Here is a 25,010-nt window from a genome sequence, read left to right on the forward strand (position 1 = left end):
CTATAGAACGTTGGTCAGGTCTAGCCTGCAGGCACACTTCACTATAGAACGTTGGTCAGGTCTAGCCTGCAGGCACACTTCACTATAGAACGTTGGTCAGGTCTAGCCTGCAGGCACACTTCACTATAGAACGTTGGTCAGGTCTAGCCTGCAGGCACACTTCACTAGAAAAATACATTTGTCAACTGCGGTGCCGTTCACCTCTACCACCTGCTCCCTCCCCTCCAAGTAAGACTGCATCCAGCTCCATGAGGTTTTATCAAATCTGATTGCTCTGAGCTTATCCAACAGTATAGCGTGGTTAACGGTGTCAAAGACCTTCTGAAGGTCCAGCATGACCATGTTGCAGTATTTGCCCGCGTCCACCTCATGTTTGATGTGCTCGCTCACATAGAGAAGGCATGTGTCAGTGGAGTGGTTAGTTCTGAAGTCAGATAGAGAAGGCATGTGTCAGTGGAGTGGTTAGTTCTGAAGTCACATAGAGAAGGCATGTGTCAGTGGAGTGGTTAGTTCTGAAGTCAGATAGAGAAGGCATGTGTCAGTGGAGTGGTTAGTTCTGAAGTCAGATAGAGAAGGCATGTGTCAGTGGAGTGGTTAGTTCTGAAGTCAGATAGAGAAGGCATGTGTCAGTGGAGTGGTTAGTTCTGAAGTCACATAGAGAAGGCATGTGTCAGTGGAGTGGTTAGTTCTGAAGTCAGATAGAGAAGGCATGTGTCAGTGGAGTGGTTAGTTCTGAAGTCAGATAGAGAAGGCATGTGTCAGTGGAGTGGTTAGTTCTGAAGTCACATAGAGAAGGCATGTGTCAGTGGAGTGGTTAGTTCTGAAGTCAGATAGAGAAGGCATGTGTCAGTGGAGTGGTTAGTTCTGAAGTCAGATAGAGAAGGCATGTGTCAGTGGAGTGGTTAGTTCTGAAGTCAGATAGAGAAGGCATGTGTCAGTGGAGTGGTTAGTTCTGAAGTCAGATAGAGAAGGCATGTGTCAGTGGAGTGGTTAGTTCTGAAGTCACATAGAGAAGGCATGTGTCAGTGGAGTGGTTAGTTCTGAAGCCGGATTGGAATTTGTACATGAGTTTATTAGTGGCAAGGTAACTATCGACTTGTTCATAAACTATTTTCTCCATTACTTTGGAAATGGAGCTGAGAATAGAAACAGGTCGGTAGTTGCCAGGTTCTAATTTGCTTCCTTTTTTAAAGAGGGGAGTTACTCTTGCTATCTTGAAATATTTTGGTACTTGGCCTTGTGTAATTGAGAGGTTTATTATGTGCGTGATGATCGGGGCAATGATGGAGGCAGAGTCCCTGAGGAATCTGGAGGGAATATTGTCAAGGCCGGTGGCCTTGTTAGGGTGGAGCGCGCTCAATTTTTTGAGCACCTCGTCAGCTGAGAGCATTTCTAATTTGAAATCGTTGTTGGATACTCCTAGCTTTCTGTAGAACAATCTCCTTCTGGTTGCATGAAGATGACCAAAAAATGTATTTTTAAAAATTGTTTTTAAAAAAAATACAACAACAAAAAAAAACATTTATAAAAAAAAAAAATTTCATTGACTTTTGAAAATTGCGAGTCAATTTAGACTCGGAATGAATAAAAATCGCGATTCAGATGTGAATTCGATTTTTTTGTCCACCCCTAAGAACTAAGACAAGCATTTCCATTCAACAAAATGAACACAGCTACTACGTTACCTTACGTTACGAGCTTCAACGTCTGCATGTGGCCTCGCCTCCACCCACAGAGACAAAATGAACACAGCTACTACGTTACCTTACGTTACGAGCTTCAACGTCTGCATGTGGCCTCGCCTCCACCCACAGAGACAAAATGAACACAGCTACTACGTTACCTTACGTTACGAGCTTCAACGTCTGCTTGTGGCCTCGCCTCCACCCACAGAGACAAAATGAACACAGCTACTACGTTACCTTACGTTACGAGCTTCAACGTCTGCATGCGGCCTCGCCTCCACCCACAGACACAAAGACAGTGGATGACTAACAAGACTTCACTCTGTGTCTTTCATTCCACTATAGATGTATCAATTCAACTTTCAGTGAATGTCGCGAACAAGATAAGGAACCGGATCAGGACTTTTTTCTGCGCTCTCCAAGTGCTTGTATCCATTCAACCATTTTCTACCGCTTATTCCCTTCGGGGTCGCAAGGGGCGCTGGAGCCTATCTCGGCTACAATCGGGCGGAAGGCGGGGTACACCCTGGACAAGTGGCCACCTCATCGCAGTGCTCGTACAGTTTTGTATATTCATCAGCTTGACTAAATCCATTTCCAGTGCTGGAAATGGCCAGAAGAAAAGACACTGATGCATGCATGAAAGAGCCACCCTGCCCCTCTCTCTTCTATACAATTGGTCCAAGCACAAAAGGGGATCCTGAGCTGATTAGTTCTGCTACGTCAATCTCGGGCCTCTCCTAAATCCTTCAGTTCCGGCCTGCTGTCCTGCAAGCTGCATGCAAGGAGGAATGTGTTATTTGTAGGAATGCAACCTTGTTTATCAAACACAATCTCCCTCTGCTATCTTCACTTATTGCATCTGCTGCTTTCAACCCACACTTTCCCTTCCAGCTCAGAAATAAAGCAGAACATTTCCCAGCATGCATCAGGAAACTACCTCACGTGAACTTGAAGGCAGGGCAATTACAAGTTCATTACAGCGCCATCTCCCTCTTTTTATTTTCTGATTACAGTGGCTATAAAACGTCAACACACCCTGTGAAAACACTTTCTTCAACAATGATTTGATTGACGTCAAGATCTGCCAGGCTGATAGAAAGATGAGTTATACTTGTTATACTTGTAAAGATGGAATGCTGCAATTAAAACAAAGCACCGTCATCATCTTTTTCATTGAATTCATCACATTTACATTTACACATTTTCTATATCCATTGAATTTCCTGGAGTCAGCCTCCTGGAAATGTTTGTATGAGGAACTCAACATTGCACCTGTTCCTCCAGGGTCTTCCTGTTTAAGAGATGCATTCTTTAGTTTGTAAATAAAACAAAGATGATTGTGATGCAGCACTTTGACTTCACTGGCTCTTCAAGTCTGCAGATCAACTTTGACTTCACTGACTCTTCAAGTCTGCAGATCAACTTTCACTGACTCTTCAAGTCTGCAGATCAACTTTGACTTCACTGACTCTTCAAGTCTGCAGATCAACTTTGACTTCACTGACTCTTCAAGTCTGCAGATCAACTTTGACTTCACTGACTCTTCAAGTCTGCAGATCAACTTTGACTTCACTGACTCTTCAAGTCTGCAGATCAACTTTGACTTCACTGACTCTTCAAGTCTGCAGATCAACTTTGACTTCACTGACTCTTCAAGTCTGCAGATCAACTTTGACTTCACTGACTCTTCAAGTCTGCAGATCAACTTTGACTTCACTGACTTCAAGTCTGCAGATCAACTTTGACTTCACTGACTCTTCAAGTCTGCAGATCAACTTTGACTTCACTGACTCTTCAAGTCTGCAGATCAACTTTGACTTCACTGACTCTTCAAGTCTGCAGATCAACTTTGACTTCACTGACTCTTCAAGTCTGCAGATCAACTTTGACTTCACTGACTCTTCAAGTCTGCAGATCAACTTTGACTTCACTGACTCTTCAAGTCTGCAGATCAACTTTGACTTCACTGACTCTTCAAGTCTGCAGATCAACTTTGACTTCACTGACTCTTCAAGTCTGCAGATCAACTTTGACTTCACTGACTCTTCAAGTCTGCAGATCAACTTTGACTTCACTGACTCTTCAAGTCTGCAGATCAACTTTGACTTCACTGACTCTTCAAGTCTGCAGATCAACTTTGACTTCACTGACTCTTCAAGTCTGCAGATCAACTTTGACTTCACTGACTCTTCAAGTCTGCAGATCAACTTTGACTTCACTGACTCTTCAAGTCTGCAGATCAACTTTGACTTCACTGACTCTTCAAGTCTGCAGATCAACACTAATGGCTGACCCAGAAAGAAGCACAGTAGAATAATATTCAGGACAAATACATTCACGTATCCACGTTAATCAATTCATGTTAACCGCCAGAACAAAGATTCATGCAAAAACTTTGTAATTGTAGTTACCCCTGTTAAATACGAGTGTAACATACACTGGAACATCAATTTACCAACCACACTATTCACAAACTTTGCGATTTAGGAACCTTTAGAACGCGCTGAATATGCCTGGGTTTGGGAACTTTGCCTCTGTTAAAGTTCAAGTACCAACTTTAACTTGTCTCTGCGTACAAACGCTTCATTCCTTCATTTTGTGTCCCGCCGGCAGCCATTTTGTGCTTGCTAGTATTGAAGAGATTGAGGAACAGCAAATGTTATATTGTGAAGAGGACTTTAAAAAAAAGCCAAAGCAGACTTATTTCACAGCAGAAGAGAAGACTACCTCTCGTTCAGCAGCGACTCGGCCTAGTCTTTTCTGCACTAACGAGAGGACTTTTGCCCATAATGTACTGTAAGTGGATTTTACTTTTTGTAATGGTTATCATTGTAGCAATATAGTTGTTAAATGTAATGATTTGGGGGATTTCTGATCTTTTTTGAGGGCACCTAAGAAAGGTGTGTGTGTGTGTGTGTGCATGCAGCGCCTACAGGACAGTTGAGCTTGTCTTTGTTGTTGAGTTGATTTATTACCTCCTTATGTTGGTTTGATACACAAAGAAGTTGATATTGTGTCCAAACCTTCACTAAAAGCTGGACTTTTGTCAAGGCTGGAAGCCATCGGTCCGTCCCCACGGCTAGTAAACAATGGTCCCCATGGCTAGTAAACAATGGTCCCCATGGCTAGTAAACAATGGTCCCCACGGCTAGTAAACAATGGTCCCCATGGCTAGTACACAATGGTCCCCATGGCTAGTAAACAATGGTCCCCATGGCTAGTAAACAATGGTCCCATGGCTCGTAGACAATGGTCCCCATGGCTAGTAAACAATGGTCCCCATGGCTAGTAAACAATGGTCCCATGGCTCGTAGACAATGGTCCCCATGGCTAGTAAACAATGGTCCCCATGGCTAGTAAACAATGGTCCCCATGGCTAGTAAACAATGGTCCCATGGCTAGTAAACAATGGTCCCCATGGCTAGTAAACAATGGTCCCCATTGCTAGTAAACAATGGTCCCCATGGCTAGTAAACAATGGTCCCCATGGCTAGTAAACAATGGTCCCCATGGCTAGTAAACAATGGTCCCATGGCTAGTAAACAATGGTCCCCATGGCTAGTAAACAATGGTCCCCATGGCTAGTAAACAATGTTCCCCATGGCTAGTAAACAATGGTCCCATGGCTAGTAAACAATGGTCCCATGGCTAGTAAACAATGGTCCCATGGCTAGTAAACAATGGTCCCCATGGCTAGTAAACAATGGTCCCATGGCTAGTAAACAATGGTCCCATGGCTAGTAAACAATGGTCCCCATGGCTAGTAAACAATGGTCCCCATGGCTAGTAAACAATGGTCCCCATGGCTAGTAAACAATGGTCCCCATGGCTAGTATACAATTGTCCCATGGCTAGTAAACAATGGTCCCCATGGCTAGTATACAATGGTCCCATGGCTCGTAGACAATAGTCCCCATGGCTAGTAAACAATGGTCCCCATGGCTAGTAAACAATGGTCCCCATGGCTAGTATACAATGGTCCCATGGCTCATAGACAATGGTCCCCATGGCTAGTAAACAATGGTCCCCATGGCTAGTAAACAATGGTCCCCATGGCTAGTAAACAATGGTCCCATGGCTAGTAAACAATGTTCCCCATGGCTAGTAAACAATGGTCCCATGGCTAGTAAACAATGTTCCCCATGGCTAGTAAACAATGGTCCCATGGCTAGTAAACAATGGTCCCCATGGCTAGTAAACAATGGTCCCCATGGCTAGTAAACAATGGTCCCATGGCTAGTAAACAATGTTCCCCATGGCTAGTAAACAATGGTCCCATGGCTAGTAAACAATGTTCCCCATGGCTAGTAAACAATGGTCCCATGGCTAGTAAACAATGTTCCCCATGGCTAGTAAACAATGGTCCCCATGGCTAGTAAACAATGGTCCCCATGGCTAGTAAACAATGGTCCCCATGGCTAGTAAACAATGGTCCCCATGGCTAGTAAACAATGGTCCCATGGTTAGTAAACAATGGTCCCCATGGCTAGTAAACAATGGTCCCCATGGCTAGTAAACAATGGTCCCCATGGCTAGTAAACAATGGTCCCCATGGCTAGTAAACAATGGTCCCCATGGCTAGTAAACAATGGTCCCCATGGCTAGTAAACAATGGTCAAAAATAGGCCCAACCCTTACAACACTTTTCCTATTTTGTTTTCCGGGTAGCTCCTCGTTCTAATGCCTCTAAGTGGTTCCAGGACTAAGTCCCAGGACTGTCCAGAACCGGGCTTGGGGGGCCCATTATTCATATTGACTTTGTTTCCTATGGAGAAATGTTCTTCACCATACAAACTGTTGAATTTACAAACACTGTTCAAGAAGCAATAAATGAATGAATGAATGAATGAATGAATCAGTCTGAGCAACTTAAACTTTTGGGTTGTTTTCCCTCTAGCACGATGAAGGCTCAAATTGTGGCAAGCTGGGCTCCTGGGGTGGACAGGGCAGGTACCTGATGTTCCCACAGGCCACAGACCAGGTGAGGCCAAACAACGACAAGTTGTCCACCTGCAGCATCCGACGCATCAACGCCATGCTGCGCCTCAAAAAGGACGACTGCTTTGTGGGTGAGTGTGTTTACATGGATTCTAGATATTGTCTGTGGCGATTCTAGATATTGTCTGTGGTGATTGTAGATATTGTCTGTGGTGATTGTAGATATTGTCTGTGGGTGATTGTAGATATTGTCTGTGGGTGAGTGTGTTTCCATGGATTGTAGATATTGTCTGTGGTGATTGTAGATATTGTCTGTGGGTGAGTGTGTTTCCATGGATTGTAGATATTGTCTGTGGGTGATTGTAGATATTGTCTGTGGGTGAGTGTGTTTCCATGGATTGTAGATATTGTCTGTGGTGATTGTAGATATTGTCTGTGGGTGATTGTAGATATTGTCTGTGGGTGATTGTAGATATTGTCTGTGGGTGATTGTAGATATTGTCTGTGGGTGAGTGTGTTTCCATGGATTGTAGATATTGTCTGTGGTGATTGTAGATATTGTCTGTGGGTGATTGTAGATATTGTCTGTGGGTGATTGTAGATATTGTCTGTGGGTGAGTGTGTTTCCATGGATTGTAGATATTGTCTGTGGGTGATTGTAGATATTGTCTGTGGTGATTGTAGATATTGTCTGTGGGTGATTGTAGATATTGTCTGTGGGTGATTGTAGATATTGTCTGTGGGTGATTGTAGATATTGTCTGTGGGTGATTGTAGATATTGTCTGTGGGTGATTGTAGATATTGTCTGTGGGTGAGTGTGTTTCCATGGATTGTAGATATTGTCTGTGGTGATTGTAGATATTGTCTGTGGGTGATTGTAGATATTGTCTGTGGGTGATTGTAGATATTGTCTGTGGGTGAGTGTGTTTCCATGGATTGTAGATATTGTCTGTGGGTGATTGTAGATATTGTCTGTGGTGATTGTAGATATTGTCTGTGGGTGATTGTAGATATTGTCTGTGGGTGATTGTAGATATTGTCTGTGGGTGATTGTAGATATTGTCTGTGGGTGAGTGTGTTTCCATGGATTGTAGATATTGTCTGTGGGTGATTGTAGATATTGTCTGTGGGTGATTGTAGATATTGTCTGTGGGTGAGTGTGTTTCCATGGATTGTAGATATTGTCTGTGGGTGATTGTAGATATTGTCTGTGGGTGATTGTAGATATTGTCTGTGGGTGAGTGTGTTTCCATGGATTGTAGATATTGTCTGTGGTGATTGTAGATATTGTCTGTGGGTGATTGTAGATATTGTCTGTGGGTGATTGTAGATATTGTCTGTGGGTGATTGTAGATATTGTCTGTGGGTGAGTGTGTTTCCATGGATTGTAGATATTGTCTGTGGGTGATTGTAGATATTGTCTGTGGGTGATTGTAGATATTGTCTGTGGGTGAGTGTGTTTCCATGGATTGTAGATATTGTCTGTGGTGATTGTAGATATTGTCTGTGGGTGATTGTAGATATTGTCTGTGGTGATTGTAGATATTGTGTGTGGGTGATTGTAGATATTGTGTGTGGGTGATTGTAGATATTGTCTGTGGGTGATTGTGTTTACATGGATTGTAGATATTGTGTGTGGGTGATTGTAGATATTGTGTGTGTGTGTGAGTGTGTTTATATTGTCAGGTATTGTGACGTGTGCACTATGTAGCCAGCGATCAGCCCATATGTGGCAACCAGATGTTGGAGGAGGGCGAGGAGTGCGACGTGGGTCACGATGACTCGGACCCTTGTTGCTACAGCGCTAAAGAGGCAGTGGGGGTCCAGTGCCGCCTCAAGCCGGGCAAAACGTGCAGGTAGAAGAGGTGAAGAGCACACTCACCTGTGAGAAGGTGACACATGTCTCCTCCCTTGCAGTCCCAGTCAGGGTCTGTGCTGCAGCCAGGACTGCAGGTACAAGGCAACAGGTGAAAGCTGTGATGAGGAGACAGACTGTCAGGAGGAGGGGCTTTGTTCAGGTGTTTCCTCTCTGTGCCCGGAGCCACACCCCAAGGAGAACCTCACCGTCTGCAGTCAAGGGACACGCATCTGCCTGAAAGGGGTGAGAGTTGACGTGAAGAAAGAGAGCTGGGATGGCAGCTGACTGAGCAGATGTCATCACATGAAAGTCCTTTCACATGAAAAATACTTCACATTGCTCTTTCTAGTGGACACTTTTATTTAGCCACGTCAAATCCTAGTCCCAATCATCATTTACACTTCTAAATCCTAGTCCCAATCATTATTTACACTTCTAAATCCTAGTCCCAATCATCATTTACACTTCTAAATCCTAGTCCCAATCATCATTTACACTTCTAAATCCTAGTCCCAATCATCATTTACACTTCTAAATCCTAGTCCCAATCATCATTTACACTTCTAAATCCTAGTCCCAATCATCATTTACACTTCTAAATCCTAGTCCCAATCATCATTTACACTTCTAAATCCTAGTCCCAATCATCATTTACACTTCTAAATCCTAGTCCCAATCATCATTTACACTTCTAAATCCTAGTCCCAATCATCATTTACACTTCTAAATCCTAGTCCCAATCATCATTTACACTTCTAAATCCTAGTCCCAATCACAATCATTTACACTTCTAAATCCTAGTCCCAATCACAATCATTTACACTTCTAAATCCTAGTCCCAATCACAATCATTTACACTTCTAAATCCTAGTCCCAATCACAATCATTTACACTTCTAAATCCTAGTCCCAATCACAATCATTTACACTTCTAAATCCTAGTCCCAATCACAATCATTTACACGTTGTCCCGTGCTGCTGGTACACCCTTCAAACAACAACAAAATAAGCTACTCCGTGACATAAGCACCCTCACGTAAACACGCACAGCGTGGCTGCTATGTTCTACTTTTACCACTATTAAGACATTTTTCTCGTTAGCCGTATTGTACTGAGCAGCCAGGACAGAAGTGTGTGCTCAGGTTGTACGCTTGATTTATTGATCTTAGTACCAATGTTGCACTAAATGACTTTGCTTGCAATTTTCTTGTACAATGAAAATAAAGATCTATTGTATTCTATATTGGTACTAATAAAGTATTGCAGTACTAATAAAGTATCGCAGTACAACCGAATTAAAAAAGGTACTATACTGCCTTTGAAAAAGACCATTATTTAGACAATACTACAATGATTACATCAATATTGTTTTCCAATCACAAAATCTTATGTCATTGTTGTTATGTTTATAAAAGTAAATATGTCCCTGGAAATAGGAGGACTTTAATTAGGACCAATGTATGACCCTGGAACTACCAATGTATGACCCTGGAACTGCCAATGTATGACCCTGGAACTACCAATGTATGACCCTGGAACTACCAATGTATGACCCTGGAACTACCAATGTATGACCCTGGAACTACCAATGTATGACCCTGGAACTACCAATGTATGACCCTGGAACTACTTGGTATTGGAGCCATACCCAAATTTGTAATATCACCCAAAATGTATGTAAAGTATCCAAACGACAGAAGAATTGCTTTTAAAAGAAGTGTAGATGTTAATATGAATGTTAAAGCAGATATTAACAGTAAATGAACAAGTAGATTGATAATGAATTTTCTACCACTTGTCCGTCATAATTTGAAAAATACAATTTGTTACTGCATTTTTCAACAGTCAAATTAGGAACTTTTATAACCCGTTTGCTTGCTTACTACTAAAATTGTTCTTTCATTGCAGTGGGGAAAATCAAATAAAACCAAAATACATTTTTGTGGTCTCCTTTATTTTACAAACTTAGCCAAAATGATGGAAATACATTTTGATACCGGTAGCGAAACCCCAGTGTGTACCACTTGTACATGTCACAATAACCCCAGTGTGTACCACTTGTACATGTCACAATAACCCCAGTGTGTACCACTTGTACATGTCACAATAACCCCAGTGTGTACCACTTGTACATGTCACAATAACCCCAGTGTGTACCACTTGTACATGTCACAATAACCCCAGTGTGTACCACTTGTACATGTCACAATAACCCCAGTGTGTACCACTTGTACATGTCACAATAACCCCAGTGTGTACCACTTGTACATGTCACAATAACCCCAGTGTGTACCACTTGTACATGTCACAATAACCCCAGTGTGTACCACTTGTACATGTCACAATAACCCCAGTGTGTACCACTTGTACATGTCACAATAACCCCAGTGTGTACCACTTGTACATGTCACAATAACCCCAGTGTGTACCACTTGTACATGTCACAATAACCCCAGTGTGTACCACTTGTACATGTCACAATAACCCCAGTGTGTACCACTTGTACATGTCACAATAACCCCAGTGTGTACCACTTGTACATGTCACAATAACCCCAGTGTGTACCACTTGTACATGTCACAATAACCCCAGTGTGTACCACTTGTACATGTCACAATAACCCCAGTGTGTACCACTTGTACATGTCACAATAACCCCAGTGTGTACCACTTGTACATGTCACAATAACCCCAGTGTGTACCACTTGTACATGTCCCAATAAGTTCCTTTTGCAATTGTGTGGTGGTCCTTTTCACTGCCACTGCTATAATTAGCCTTCCAGCTGAGATAAGTGAGGACTAGCCTTTATAGCTTATATGGACTTATTTGATTTGTATTTGCTTCTGGGCTTTGCAGGTGTGTGCGGCGTCCATCTGCGTGAAACACCACTTGGAGCAGTGCGACTGTCCGGGTGACTCCAAGAAGGAGAAATGCCACATGTGCTGCCAACAGCTGGGTAACTACTAACCACCCATCGCCCGAGAGTTGATGAAGTAGTTTGCAGAGCAGCCACCTCAGGGCCTTATGCATGACATCATTCACATTATGCATGACATCATTCACATTGTGCATGACATCATTCACATTATACATGACATCATTCACATTATGCATGACATCCTTCACATTATGCATGACATCCTTCACATTATGCATGACATCATTCACATTATGCATGACATCATTCACATTATGCATGATATCATTCACATTATGCATGACATCATTCACATTATGCATGACATCATTCACATCATGCATGACATCCTTCACATTATGCATGACATCCTTCACATTATGCATGACATCCTTCACATTATGCATGACATCATTCACATTGTGCATGACATCATTCACATTGTGCATGACATCATTCACATTATGCATGACATCATTCACATTATGCATGACATCTTCACATTACGCATGACATCATTCACATTATGCATGACATCATTCACATTATGCATGACATCCTTCACATTGTGCATGACATCTTCACATTACGCATGACATCATTCACATTATGCATGACGTCCTTCACATTATGCATGACATCTTCACATTATGCATGACATCCTTCACATTATGCATGACATCATTCACATTGTGCATGACATCCTTCACATTATGCATGACATCCTTCACATTATGCATGACATCATTCACATTGTGCATGACATCATTCACATTGTGCATGACATCCTTCACATTATGCATGACATCCATCACATTATGCATGACATCCTTCACATTATGCATGACATCATTCACATTATGCATGACGTCCTTCACATTATGCATGACATCTTCACATTATGCATGACATCCTTCACATTATGCATGACATCATTCACATTGTGCATGACATCATTCACATTATGCATGACATCCTTCACATTATGCATGACATCCATCACATTATGCATGACATCATTCACATTGTGCATGACATCCTTCACATTATGCATGACATCCATCACATTATGCATGACATCCTTCACATTATGCATGACATCCTTCACATTATGCATGACATCCTTCACATTATGCATGACATCCTTCACATTATGCATGACATCATTCACATTATGCATGACATCCATCACATTATGCATGACATCATTCACATTGTGCATGACATCCTTCACATTATGCATGACATCCATCACATTATGCATGACATCCTTCACATTGTGCATGACATCCTTCACATTATGCATGACATCCTTCACATTATGCATGACATCATTCACATTGTGCATGACATCATTCACATTGTGCATGACATCCTTCACATTATGCATGACATCCATCACATTATGCATGACATCCTTCACATTATGCATGACATCATTCACATTATGCATGACGTCCTTCACATTATGCATGACATCTTCACATTATGCATGACATCATTCACATTGTGCATGACATCCTTCACATTATGCATGACATCCATCACATTATGCATGACATCCTTCACATTATGCATGACATCCTTCACATTATGCATGACATCCTTCACATTATGCATGACATCCTTCACATTATGCATGACATCATTCACATTGTGCATGACATCATTCACATTGTGCATGACATCATTCACATTATGCATGACATCATTCACATTATGCATGACATCATTCACATTGTGCATGACATCATTCACATTGTGCATGACATCATTCACAGGAAGATATCGCTGTTAAAATACATCAATCAATCATTGTGATTGATTGTTTGTGCCCCCCCCCCCCCCCCACGGTAGATAAGCCTGAGACGTGTGCCAGCACCACCTCCTCCTTGTTGTCCCGTCACTTCCAGAGAAAGGCTTTACCCCTGGTGGGCGGGGCTCCGTGCATGGCCAACCAAGGCTACTGCGACAAATTCCACGTATGCCGCCTGCTGGACGCCGACGGCCCCATCGCCAGACTGAAGAACTCCTTCCTCAATCTGGAGCACTTTGAGGACGTGGGAGAGTGGATGAAGGTAACACTGAACTTCAGGAGTGACAAAGTCAAGGGAATGTTTTCAAGGGATCAAATCAATGTTGAGTCCTGCCACAACAACAACAACAACAACAACAACAACGTCATCATTTTAACATTACTTTCAGGACATTTATTCCCTTTTCTTAAACAAGACAAAAAGATGTATTTGTACTCAATACAAGGGATCAAATCTTACTAATGTCTTGTCACAACAGTTTTTCAGAAAATGTCTGAAATCAGCTCAAGCAATTAGAAAAATACAGAGACCCTAAAGGGACATGGTGAAATTTTATTTTTTTATAATTTTTTTATTTTTTTGTTTTTCTTAGACATGTATCTCGTGCGCACGAGAAACTTTTTATAAAGGTTTAAAAAATAAAAAACAAATTATAATTTTTTTTTTAGACATGTATCTCGTGCAGACGAGAAACTTTCTCGTGTGCACGAGATACATGTCTAAAATATATATATATATATATATATATATATATATATATATATATATATATATATATATATATATATATATATATATATATATATATATATATATATATAATTTAAAATGTAATTTTTTTTGGACATGTATCTCGTGCGCACGAGATACATGTCTAAAATATATATATATATATATATATATATATAATTTAAAATGTAATTTTTTTAGACATGTATCTCGTGTGCACGAGATACATGTCTAAAAAAATATATATATATATATATAATTTAAAATGTAATTTTTTTTAGACATGTATCTCGTGTGCACGAGATACATGTCTAAAATATATATATATATATATATATATATATATATATATATATATATATATATATATATAATTTAAAATGTAATTTTTTTAGACATGTATCTCGTGTGCACGAGATACATGTCTAAAAAAAAAAATATATATATATATATAATTTAAAATGTAATTTTTTTTAGACATGTATCTCGTGTGCACGAGATACATGTCTAAAAAAAAAATATATATATATATATATATATATATATATAATTTAAAATGTAATTTTTTTAGACATGTATCTCGTGCGCACGAGATACATGTCTAAAAAAAATTACATTTTAACGAGATACAGTACATGTCTAAAAAAAAAAAAAGATTTTTTTTTTTTTTTTTTTTAGAACTTTATAAAAAGTTTCTCGTGTGCACGAGATACATGTCTAAAAAAAAAAAAAATACTAAAAAAAAAATACAAATCATAAAAAATACATTTTCCCCCATGTTCCTTTAGGGGCTCCGTAGAAAAACAATAAAATTAAGTTAGTTTATTTTTGTACTTTTTACATGTATTTTACCACCAGTGATTTTTGTAAAACAATATTAAAAAATTTGTTTTAATAAAATACAAAAATACTCAAATTTATTGGTGCAATACATATTTAGACACTTTCAACCACAATTTTAAGTTTTTTTTATTATTAATTCTTCGGTCAGTGGTGAACAAAATAAACAAACATTTTTACATAAACAAACAGTTGTACATTCATACATTGAAAATGTTGCAGAGCGAAAGGGTTTAGGCTGAAGTTGAAGACTTATTGCGCCTAACCCTATAAACAATGCCAAATACAAAATGAGCTTCCAAAAAATATGAAATTTCCTTTGTACAAGATATTATTAATACACATCATACACAACATAAACTCTGTTCAATTATATACACGGTAAAGACATGTGAAATATCCTTGTACATGTGTTAAACCTTTGCACCAATTATATACTATATACAAACAATTATACTTCCATTATTATTACAGATGTCCGATAAATGCTTCAAAATGTAATATCGGAAATTATCAGTATCGTTTTTTTAATTATCAGTATCGGGGTTTTTTTGTTTTGTTTGTTTTTTTAATTAAATCCACATAAAAAACACAAGATACACTTACAATTAGTGCACCAAGCCAAAAAACCTCCCTCCCCCATTTACACTCATTCACACAAAAGGGTTATTTCTTTCTGTTATTAATATTCAGCTTCCTACATTATATATCAATATATATCAATACAGTCTGCAAGGGATACAGTCTGTGCTTCCTACATTATATACCAATATATATCAATACAGTCTGCAAAGGATACAGTCTGTGCTTCCTACATGATATATCTATATATATCAATACAGTCTGCAAGGTATACAGTCCGTAAGCACACATGATTGTGCGTGCTGCTGCTCCACTAATAGTACTAACCTTTAACACTTCATTTGACTCATTTTCATTCATTACTAGTTTCTATGTAACTGTTTTTATATTGTTTTATTTTCTTTTTTATTCAAGAAAATATTTTATTGTATTAATTTTTTTTAAAAGGACTTTATCTTCACCAGACCTGGTTGTCCAAATTAGGCACAATAATGTGTTAATTCCACCACTGTATATATCGGTATCGGTTGATATCGGTATCGGTAATTAAGAGTTGGACAATATCGGATATCGGCAAAAAAGCCATTATCGGACATCCCTAATTATTATTTATATCTCACATTTAGTTTGTAATGAACATTGATCATAGTATTAACTACAGTGTTGATTCAAGAGTGATATATTTTTACAAGACATTGTTCTTAAAGTGTTTTTTAAATGTGTGAATGGAACTGGAACATTTGAAGGAATCATCCAAGCTGTTCCATAGTTCAACCCTCCTGACACAAACACATCTACTCCTTCTTATGTTTGCTTTCTGAGGGACAGCTGAACCTCTGAGGTCATAGGGACTCTCTCTGGGTTTGAACCTCTGAGGTCATAGGGACTCTCTCTGGGTTTGAACCTCTGAGGTCATAGGGACTCTCTCTGGGTTTGAACCTCTGAGGTCATAGGGACTCTCTCTGGGTTTGAACCTCTGAGGTCATAGGGACTCTCTCTGGGTTTGAACCTCTGAGGTCATAGGGACTCTCTCTGGGTTTGAACCTCTGAGGTCATAGGGACTCTCTTTGGGTTTGAACCTCTGGGGTCATAGGGACTCTCTCTGGGTTTGAACCTCTGAGGTCATAGGGACTCTCTTTGGGTTTGAACCTCTGAGGTCATAGGGACTCTCTCTGGGTTTGAACCTCTGAGGTCATAGGGACTCTCTCTGGGTTTGAACCTCTGAGGTCATAGGGACTCTCTTTGGGTTTGAACCTCTGAGGTCATAGGGACTCTCTCTGGGTTTGAACCTTTGAGGTCATAGGGACTCTCTCTGGGTTTGAACCTCTGGGGTCATAGGGACTCTCTCTGGGTTTGAACCTCTGAGGTCATAGGGACTCTCTCTGGGTTTGAACCTCTGAGGTCATAGGGACTCTCTCTGGGTTTGAACCTCTGAGGTCATAGGGACTCTCTCTGGGTTTGAACCTCTGAGGTCATAGGGACTCTCTCTGGGTTTGAACCTCTGAGGTCATAGGGACTCTCTCTGGGTTTGAACCTCTGAGGTCATAGGGACTCTCTCTGGGTTTGAACCTCTGAGGTCATAGGGACTCTCTCTGGGTTTGAACCTCTGAGGTCATAGGGACTCTCTTTGGGTTTGAACCTCTGGGGTCATAGGGACTCTCTCTGGGTTTGAACCTCTGAGGTCATAGGGACTCTCTTTGGGTTTGAACCTCTGAGGTCATAGGGACTCTCTCTGGGTTTGAACCTCTGAGGTCATAGGGACTCTCTCTGGGTTTGAACCTCTGAGGTCATAGGGACTCTCTTTGGGTTTGAACCTCTGAGGTCATAGGGACTCTCTCTGGGTTTGAACCTTTGAGGTCATAGGGACTCTCTCTGGGTTTGAACCTCTGGGGTCATAGGGACTCTCTCTGGGTTTGAACCTCTGAGGTCATAGGTACTCTCTCTGGGTTTGAACCTCTGAGGTCATAGGGACTCTCTTTGGGTTTGAACCTCTGAGGTCATAGGGACTCTCTTTGGGTTTGAACGTCTGAGGTCATAGGGACTCGCTCTGGGTTTGAACCTCTGAGGTCATAGGGATTCTCTCTGGGTTTGAACCTCTGAGGTCATAGGGACTCTCTCTGGGTTTGAACCTCTGAGGTCATAGGGACTCTCTTTGGGTTTGAACCTCTGAGGTCATAGGCACTCTCTTTGGGTTTGAACCTCTGAGGTCATAGGGACTCTCTCTGGGTTTGAGCCTCTGAGGTCATAGGGACTCTCTCTGGGTTTGAACCTCTGAGGTCATAGGGACTCTCTCTGGGTTTGAACCTCTGAGGTCATAGGGACTCTCTCTGGGTTTGAACCTCTGAGGTCATAGGGACTCTCTCTGGGTTTGAACCTCTGAGGTCATAGGGACTCTCTCTGGGTTTGAACCTCTGAGGTCATAGGGACTCTCTCTGGGTTTGAACCTCTGAGGTCATAGGGACTCTCTCTGGGTTTGAACCTCTGAGGTCATAGGGACTCTCTCTGGGTTTGAACCTCTGAGGTCATAGGGACTCTCTCTGGGTTTGAACCTCTGAGGTCATAGGGACTCTCTCTGGGTTTGAACCTCTGAGGTCATAGGGACTCTCTCTGGGTTTGAACCTCTGAGGTCATAGGGACTCTCTTTGGGTTTGAACCTCTGAGGTCATAGGGACTCTCTCTGGGTTTGAACCTCTGGGGTCATAGGGACTCTCTCTGGGTTTGAACCTCTGGGGTCATAGGGACTCTCTCTGGGTTTGAACCTCTGGGGTCATAGGGACTCTCTCTGGGTTTGAACCTCTGAGGTCATAGGGACTCTCTCTGGGTTTGAACCTCTGAGGTCATAGGGACTCTCTCTGGGTTTGAACCTCTGGGGTCATAGGGACTCTCTCTGGGTTTGAACTTCTGAGGTCATAGGGACTCTCTCTGGGTTTGAACCTCTGAGGTCATAGGGACTCTCTTTGGGTTTGAACCTCTGAGGTCATAGGGACTCTCTCTGGGTTTGAACCTCTGAGGTCATAGGGACTCTCTCTGGGTTTGAACCTCTGAGGTCATAGGGACTCTCTCTGGGTTTGAACCTCTGAGGTCATAGGGACTCTCTTTGGGTTTGAACCTCTGAGGTCATAGGGACTCTCTCTGGGTTTGAACCTCTGAGGTCATAGGGACTCTCTCTGGGTTTGAACCTCTGAGGTCATAGGGACTCTCTCTGGGTTTGAACCTCTGGGGTCATAGGGACTCTCTCTGGGTTTGAACCTCTGAGGTCATAGGGACTCTCTCTGGGTTTGAACCTCTGAGGTCATAGGGACTCTCTCTGGGTTTGAACCTCTGGGGTCATAGGGACTCTCTCTGGGTTTGAACTTCTGAGGTCATAGGGACTCTCTCTGGGTTTGAACCTCTGAGGTCATAGGGACTCTCTCTGGGTTTGAACCTCTGGGGTCATAGGGACTCTCTCTGGGTTTGAACCTCTGGGGTCATAGGGACTCTCTCTGGGTTTGAACCTCTGAGGTCATAGGGACTCTCTCTGGGTTTGAACCTCTGAGGTCATAGGGACTCTCTCTGGGTTTGAACCTCTGGGGTCATAGGGACTCTCTCTGGGTTTGAACTTCTGAGGTCATAGGGACTCTCTCTGGGTTTGAACCTCTGAGGTCATAGGGACTCTCTCTGGGTTTGAACCTCTGGGGTCATAGGGACTCTCTCTGGGTTTGAACCTCTGAGGTCATAGGGACTCTCTCTGGGTTTGAACCTCTGAGGTCATAGGGATTCTCTCTGGGTTTGAACCTCTCCTGTAGACACCGAGGCAGCACGTGGTTATGAGCTTTGTACGTCACAATAGTAGTGTTGAGGTCAACAAGATTGTGCACTTTTAATGTTTTTAGTTTAATAAACCGAGCATTGGTATGGTCCAATGTGACATTTTAATGATGGTGAGAAGACAAAATGGAAGTTGAGATTGAAATGTGATGAATTGTCTCATCCTAACAAGATTTGCATTCAGTAGATGAAAAACTTCTGGCCTAACTGTTAACAAATGAAAAGTCATGTGTCCATCTTTCTACGTTGCGCTTGAAAGAGCATGAGTGAAGATATCATGTACAGTATCATGAGTTAAGATATCATGTACAGTATCATGAGTGAAGATATCATGTGCAGTATCATGAGTGAAGATATCATGTACAGTATCATGAGTGAAGATATCATGTACAGTATCATGAGTGAAGATATCATTTACAGTATCATGAGTGAAGATATCATGTGCAGTATCATGAGTGAAGATATCATGTGCAGTATCATGAGTGAAGATATCATGTGCAGTATCATGAGTGAAGATATCATGTGCAGTATCATGAGTGAAGATATCATGTACAGTATCATGAGTGAAGATATTGAACCTCATGAGTGAAGATATCATGTGCAGTATCATGAGTGAAGATATCATGTGCAGTATCATGAGTGAAGATATCATGTGCAGCATCATGAGTGAAGATATCATGTGCAGTATCATGAGTGAAGATATCATGTGCAGTATCATGAGTGAAGATATCATGTACAGTATCATGAGTGAAGATATCATGTGCAGTATCATGAGTGAAGATATCATGTGCAGTATCATGAGTGAAGATATCATGTACAGTATCATGAGTGAAGATATCATGTACAGTATCATGAGTGAAGATATCATGTACAGTATCATGAGTGAAGATATCATGTACAGTATCATGAGTGAAGATATCATGTACAGTATGCATGAGTGCTGCCATTTGTTTGGAGATGTGTTCAGAAGGCAGGTTTGCATAGAAGAAGCATCAGATGTGTCTGAAGGGAGTCAAAGTACCGACATTCTTCTGTCTGAGACGAGACGGCTTTGAGGTTTCCATCTTCTTGACAGCGTGGCAAATGTGGAATGGCAGGTGTGGGAGTTCAGCAGCACCTAAAACCACCTTTCCCCCTTTTGTTACGCCACCATACAGTAGCTGTGTGTCACTTTGTTACGCCACCATACAGTAGCTGTGTGTCACTTTGTTACGCCACCATACAGTAGCTGTGTGTCACTTTGTTACGCCACCATACAGTAGCTGTGTGTCACTTTGTTACGCCACCATACAGTAGCTGTGTGTCACTTTGTTACGCCACCATACAGTAGCTGTGTGTCACTTTGTTACGCCACCATACAGTAGCTGTGTGTCACTTTGTTACGCCACCATACAGTAGCTGTGTGTCACTTTGTTACGCCACCATACAGTAGCTGTGTGTCACTTTGTTACGCCACCATACAGTAGCTGTGTGTCACTTTGTTACGCCACCATACAGTAGCTGTGTGTCACTTTGTTACGCCACCATACAGTAGCTGTGTGTCACTTTGTTACGCCACCATACAGTAGCTGTGTGTCACTTTGTTACACCACCATACAGTAGCTGTGTGTCACTTTGTTACGCCACCATAGTTGTGTGTCACTTTGTTACGCCACCACAGTTGTGTGTCACTTTGTTACGCCACCATAGTTGTGTGTCACTTTGTTACGCCACCATAGTTGTGTGTCACTTTGTTACGCCACCATAATTGTGTGTCACTTTGTTACGCCATTATAGTTGTGTGTCACTTTGTTACGCCACCATAGTTGTGTGTCACTTTGTTACGCCACCATAATTGTGTGTCACTTTGTTACGCCATTATAGTTGTGTGTCACTTTGTTACGCCACCATACAGTAGCTGTGTGTCACTTTGTTACACCACCATACAGTAGCTGTGTGTCACTTTGTTACGCCACCATACAGTAGCTGTGTGTCACTTTGTTACGCCACCATACAGTAGCTGTGTGTCACTTTGTTACGCCACCATACAGTAGCTGTGTGTCACTTTGTTACGCCACCATACAGTAGCTGTGTGTCACTTTGTTACGCCACCATACAGTAGCTGTGTGTCACTTTGTTACGCCACCATACAGTAGCTGTGTGTCACTTTGTTACGCCACCATACAGTAGCTGTGTGTCACTTTGTTACGCCACCATACAGTAGCTGTGTGTCACTTTGTTACGCCACCATACAGTAGCTGTGTGTCACTTTGTTACGCCACCATACAGTAGCTGTGTGTCACTTTGTTACACCACCATACAGTAGCTGTGTGTCACTTTGTTACGCCACCATAGTTGTGTGTCACTTTGTTACGCCACCACAGTTGTGTGTCACTTTGTTACGCCACCATAGTTGTGTGTCACTTTGTTACGCCACCATAGTTGTGTGTCACTTTGTTACGCCACCATAATTGTGTGTCACTTTGTTACGCCATTATAGTTGTGTGTCACTTTGTTACGCCACCATAATTGTGTGTCACTTTGTTACGCCATTATAGTTGTGTGTCACTTTGTTACGCCACCATAGTTGTGTGTCACTTTGTTACGCCACCATACAGTAGCTGTGTGTCACTTTGTTACACCACCATAGTTGTGTGTCAGTTTGTTACGCCACCATAGTTCTGTGTCACTTTGTTACGCCACCATAGTTGTGTGTCACTTTGTTACGCCACCATAGTTGTGTGTCACTTTGTTACGCCACCATAGTTGTGTGTCACTTTGTTACGCCACCATAGTTGTGTGTCACTTTGTTACGCCACCATAGTTGTGTGTCACTTTGTTACGCCACCATAGTTGTGTGTCAGTCTCTTCATTTTGCTAGAGAAGAATCAAGTTGTTATTGTTATTGCACTTTATCATCCTGAATAAAGTTGTAATTGTAACCTTGAAGGACACCAAGTCATGACCTTGAAGGACACCAAGTGGTGACCTTGAAGGACACCAAGTGGTGACCTTGAAGGAAACCAAGTGGTGACCTTGAAGGCCACCAAGTGGTGACCATGAAGGACAGCAAGTCCAGCTGATATTTAGATGATTCAACATTAAAGGCCTACTGAAAGCCACTACTAGCGACCACGCAGTCTGATAGTTTATATATCAATGATGAAATCTTAACATTATAACACATGCCAATACGGCCGGGTTAACTTATAAAGTGACATTTTAAATTTGCCGCTAAACTTCCGGTTCGAAACGCCTCTGAGGATGACGTAGACCGGCGAACACGGGTATGCCTTCCACATTGAAGCCAATACGAAAAAGCTCTGTTTTCATTTCATAATTCCACAGTATTCTGGACATCTGTGTTCGTGAATCTGTTGCAATCATGTTCATTGCATTATGGAGAAGGAAGCTGAGCAAGCAAAGAAGAAAGTTGTCGGTGCGAAATGGACGTATTTTTCGAACGTAGTCAGCAACAACAGTACACAGCCGGCGCTTCTTTGTTTACATTCCCGAAAGATGCAGTCAAGATGGAAGAACTCGGATAACAGAGACTCTAACCAGGAGGACTTTTGACTTCGATACACAGACGCCTGTAGAGAACTGGGACAACACAGACTCTTACCAGGATTACTTTCATTTGGATGACAAAGACGCAGACGTGCTACTGTGAGTATGCAGCTTTGGCTTCTAAACATTTGATCGCTTGACCGTATGTGCGCAACTTTTTTTTGCGTATGTATGTAACTTTTTTTAAATATATAAGCTTTATGAACCTTGGGTTAGGTGAACGGTCTTTTGGGCTGAGTGATTGTGTGTGTTGATCAGGTGTTTGAATTGTATTGGCGTGTTCTATGGAGCTAGGAGCTAGCAGAGGAGCTAGGAGCTAGCATAACAAACACGCAGGTGTTTTTATGCAGGATTAATTTGTGGCATATTAAATATAAGCCTGGTTGTGTTGTGGCTAATAGAGTATATATATGTCTTGTGTTTATTTACTGTTGTAGTCATTCCCAGCTGAATATCAGGTCACCCCCGGCTCTCACAGCATCTTCCCTATCTGAATAGCTTCAACTCCCCACTAGTCCTTCACTTGCACTTTCCTCATCCACAAATCTTTCATCCTCGCTCAAATTAATGGGGAAATTGTCGCTTTCTCGGTCCGAATCTCTCTCACTTCATGCGGCCATCATTGTAAACAATAGGGAACTTTGCGTATATGTTCAACTGACTACGTCACGCTACTTCCGGTAGGTGCAAGCCTTTTTTTTATCAGATACCAAAAGTTGCAATCTTTATCGTCGTTGTTCTATACTAAATCCTTTCAGCAAAAATATGGCAATATCGCGAAATGATCAAGTATGACACATAGAATAGATCTGCTATCCCCGTTTAAATAAAAAAAATTCATTTCAGTAGGCCTTTAAATTCATGTTGTTCCCAAACGTATAAATGACTTGTGTCTTTTCAATGCTCCACAAAAGAAGAAGTATCCTCCCAGCGGGGAAACAACATGTTATTGTTTGTCAGAAGCAAAGCTGAAGTGAAAGTGTGGTGTGTGTGCAGGCTCACTGGTGGCTCATCCTGCTGGCCATCCTCACACTGGCAGCCATCATGGGAAGCACCGTCTGCCTCTGTGGGAAAAGTCTGGACACCAGAACCCTGCAATGACTCACTCACCTTTCATTCAGGAAGTCTGGACACCAGAACCCTGCAATGACTCACTCACCTTTCATTCAGGAAGTGTGGACACCAGAAACCTGCAATGACTCACTCACCTTTCATTCAGGAAGTCTGGACACCAGAACCCTGCAATGACTCACTCACCTTTAATTCAGATGACCCATCATGGAATTGATCCGGGATCTTCACCAATGACCTGAAGATGGAACTAATACACGTAACTTAACGTTCACTTGAACTTCCAAGCCAACATTGTCACACTGCTTTTGTTACAGCCTGCAAGAGTCAATAAAATACAGAAGAAATGATCACAATTCATGTTAAGTGAAACATCAATTTGTAATGATTTATAATCTTCTATTAACTTTCACCAACTCACCATATATTTTTTTATATAAATATAATTCACTTCACTTCACTTAGCTTAGCGATTTATTAGCTTCTCCCAACACCAAACGCAGGCTTTGTCTTAATTCATTTATCTTAATTTATTTGTCTTAATTTATTTGTCTTAATTCATCTGTCTTAATTTATTTGTCTTAATTTATTTGTCTTAATTCAGTGTCTGCCTCCTTTTAATATTTTCACTTCACTTGCTATCTCATCACAAAACATGACAACTAAGTTCTTTAACACTCACCAGACAACATAAATGTTCTTTAACACTCACCAGACAACATAAATGTTCTTTAACACTCACCAGACAACATAAATGTTCTTTAACACTCACCAGACAACATAAATGTTCTTTAACACTCACCAGACAACAGAAATGTTCTTTAACACTCACCAGACAACATAAATGTTGACAAGTGCTTCAACACAGGATGTGGGCGGGGCTTACAACAATCAACAGCAGATGAATTGATAAGGACTTACTGTTAATTCACCAGTAATGACAAACTAAATAAATAATATTTAATTTGGGAAATGAGGACAAATATTTCAAAAACAAATACATGAATTAATGAATGACTTAAAAATAAAGGAAGACAAATGACAGGATGATGCTAATACATACAATAATACATACAATAATACATACATAATACATACAATAATACATACAATAATACATACAATAATACATACATAATGCATACAATAATACATACAATAATACATATAATAATACATACAATAATACATACATAATGCATACAATAATACAT

General features: G+C 41.2%; 1 protein-coding gene across 2 annotated transcripts in view; it reads left to right on the forward strand.

Annotated features, from left to right (window-relative positions):
- LOC133634992 (disintegrin and metalloproteinase domain-containing protein 10-like) overlaps positions 1 to 24,201 on the forward strand; it is a 90,505-nt gene extending 66,304 nt beyond the window's left edge. For both annotated transcript variants that reach the window (XM_062027656.1, XM_062027655.1), the window contains 6 exons: positions 6,586 to 6,757; positions 8,339 to 8,483; positions 8,545 to 8,728; positions 11,341 to 11,440; positions 13,259 to 13,479; positions 23,722 to 24,201. In XM_062027656.1, the coding sequence (XP_061883640.1) occupies positions 6,586 to 6,757; positions 8,339 to 8,483; positions 8,545 to 8,728; positions 11,341 to 11,440; positions 13,259 to 13,479; positions 23,722 to 23,826 (927 nt within the window). In that variant the 3' untranslated portion in view covers positions 23,827 to 24,201. The remainder of the gene's footprint in view (positions 1 to 6,585; positions 6,758 to 8,338; positions 8,484 to 8,544; positions 8,729 to 11,340; positions 11,441 to 13,258; positions 13,480 to 23,721) is intronic.
- The last annotated feature ends 809 nt before the right edge of the window (positions 24,202 to 25,010 follow it).

Source organism: Entelurus aequoreus, linkage group LG19, assembly GCF_033978785.1.
Source record: "Entelurus aequoreus isolate RoL-2023_Sb linkage group LG19, RoL_Eaeq_v1.1, whole genome shotgun sequence".
In the NCBI taxonomy this organism is placed as follows: Eukaryota; Metazoa; Chordata; class Actinopteri; order Syngnathiformes; family Syngnathidae; genus Entelurus; species Entelurus aequoreus.